The sequence below is a fragment of the Dinoponera quadriceps genome, unplaced genomic scaffold (genome assembly GCF_001313825.1).
Source record: "Dinoponera quadriceps isolate SergipeBrazil2010 unplaced genomic scaffold, ASM131382v1 scaffold4024, whole genome shotgun sequence".
In the NCBI taxonomy this organism is placed as follows: domain Eukaryota; kingdom Metazoa; phylum Arthropoda; class Insecta; order Hymenoptera; family Formicidae; genus Dinoponera; species Dinoponera quadriceps.
In genome coordinates this window covers 1-2,280 of record NW_014557990.1, presented here as the reverse complement: position 1 = coordinate 2,280, position 2,280 = coordinate 1, and the positions used below count along the sequence as shown (strand labels likewise).

At 33.5% G+C, this 2,280-nt stretch overlaps 1 protein-coding gene across 1 annotated transcript; it reads left to right on the top strand.

The window, feature by feature from the left end:
• Positions 1-70: 70 nt before the first annotated feature.
• On the top strand, positions 71-1,282 carry LOC106749578 (the record flags this gene model as incomplete). The annotated part of the gene is made up of 2 exons (XM_014629204.1): positions 71-124; positions 876-1,282. Coding segments are annotated over exons 1-2 (461 nt in total), but the record flags the coding sequence as incomplete, so codon positions are not given.
• Positions 1,283-2,280: the final 998 nt, after the last annotated feature.

Genomic DNA, 2,280 nt, shown 5'->3' with positions numbered 1-2,280 from the left:
ATTTATTTATTTATATATATATATATGTTGTTTTGTGTAGGCTTATGTGATACTTTTTTGTTAATAAAAGATGACCGCTAGTTATTATGTTTTAAAAATTACTCAGAGTCATGATCTGTACCAAGTATGTCAGATCAAGGTCATCAAGGAGATTTAAATTTTTTGTATTGAACTATAACTATATTGGAACAGCTATATCTCCATATTCCATTACGATAGTAGCCGATTTAAGAGAGATAATTGCATTAGTACCGTATTGTCTCTTTTCAGTATANATTATGTTTTAAAAATTACTCAGAGTCATGATCTGTACCAAGTATGTCAGATCAAGGTCATCAAGGAGATTTAAATTTTTTGTATTGAACTATAACTATATTGGAACAGCTATATCTCCATATTCCATTACGATAGTAGCCGATTTAAGAGAGATAATTGCATTAGTACCGTATTGTCTCTTTTCAGTATAAACTATCATGACTGAAAACATTCGTTCCGACATAAAAATATTTAAATGTGCAATTTAATATAAAAGCCGGTATAGGTTAAGTTTTGGTCACTTTTATGCTGAAAACATCATTCTATTATCCTTTGAAGATTCTTTTGGAAAAAATAAGATTCTTTTAGAAAATGTTATGTACACTAAGAAGAACACTTTAGAAAATATATGAACACTATACTTAACTAGACGAGAATAGCACAGCACCTTTTTATCTGTTTCTCTTGCAACTCTAGTCGCTCGAAAACAAAAGTGTATTTGTTCCAATATGTATATAGATCAATTTTTGTCAATACTTACTAGGAATACAATTGAGAAGAAGATAATCTTAAAACGTAGAATAGAATTAAAAACAGAATAAATTCTTTTTGTTGTACAGAAACTTTTAATGAAACTAAAGATCTTTGTCATACATTCTGGGTCGTACGAAATGCATATCATACAGAAGTATATAAATCGTTACTTGGGTTTCTCCGTCTTCGTTGGAATATCTTATATTATAGCAGCAATTACATTTTCCTGCGGTCCTTTATTTTTATCAATAAACTTACCAATGGAAGGATGGTATCCGTTTCCTACTGATGCAACTTACATCAGAGGTGTTCTCTACATCTTGCAAGTATTCGCCATCTTACAAACTGGATTTTGTATCTCTGTAGATTTTATGATAGCTATGTTCTTCTGGTATGCCGCTGCAAGGTTGGAAATGCTAGGACAGGAATTACAACAAATAACGCACGAAAGTCAAGTGAAGTCGTGTATTCGAAAACATCAAGAAATAATAAGGTATGTACTTGAGCATTGAAAGAAATTGAATTAGTGATATGTCATATATTTATCTTTTTGCTTAGATTTATAAGATATTTAAAATTATCACACGCTCAACATCAAGCGATAGCTCTTATTGCCAATTTCTTTCTTTAACATATTTTTAAACGTATAATAAATAGAAATTTTTATTTAAAGTGAAGCGGTCCAATATCGTAGTAATTTCATAATCCTAATTCACCTTAGGAACACTCGAAACCTTACTTAGCTTACTTTTGAAAAATCTTAGTACATCTCTAACATTTACTTTAATATACCTTTAACATTTTTCATCTTTAATATATCTTTAACATTAACTAAATTATTTTAAGCGATACAGGATACATTAAATGGACCGTAAAATATAATGTATTAGGTGATTGCATATGAAACCGCCTGCTGGCAATAGATAGTTTTAGGTATACGAGGGCGGTTCAATAAGTACCCGTGTTAGACGACAGAGGGCGTTCCTGAGGGAAGTTGGTGTTATCATCGTGTGCTATCATCTATCAAACGACGGCGAAACAAATTGCAGACTGATTGATAGATTAGTTTGGATTTGGCAGCCATTCGAGTAAGACGTGTNGCTAAGATGGAAAAAGAGCAGTATCGTTCGGTAATTCGCTTTTTGATTTTGGATGGGAAAAAATGCGAGGAGATAAAAGCAAAGTTGGATGCTGTTTATGGGGACACTTCGCCATCTATGACCACAGTTAGATATTGGTTTAACGAATTTAAACGTGGGCGAACATCCGTTTTTGATGAGGAGCGACCAGGACTCCCGGCAGACGTGGTTACTGAGGAAATCATTCAAAAAGTCCACGACATGATTCTCGCTGATCGACGAACGAAAGTGCGCGAAGTAGCAAAGGCCGTAGGTGTGTCGACCGAAACGGCAATTAATATTTTACATGATAAGTTGGTGATAAAAAAAATTGTCGGCCCGATGGGTGCCGCGATTGCTCACGGTGGACAAC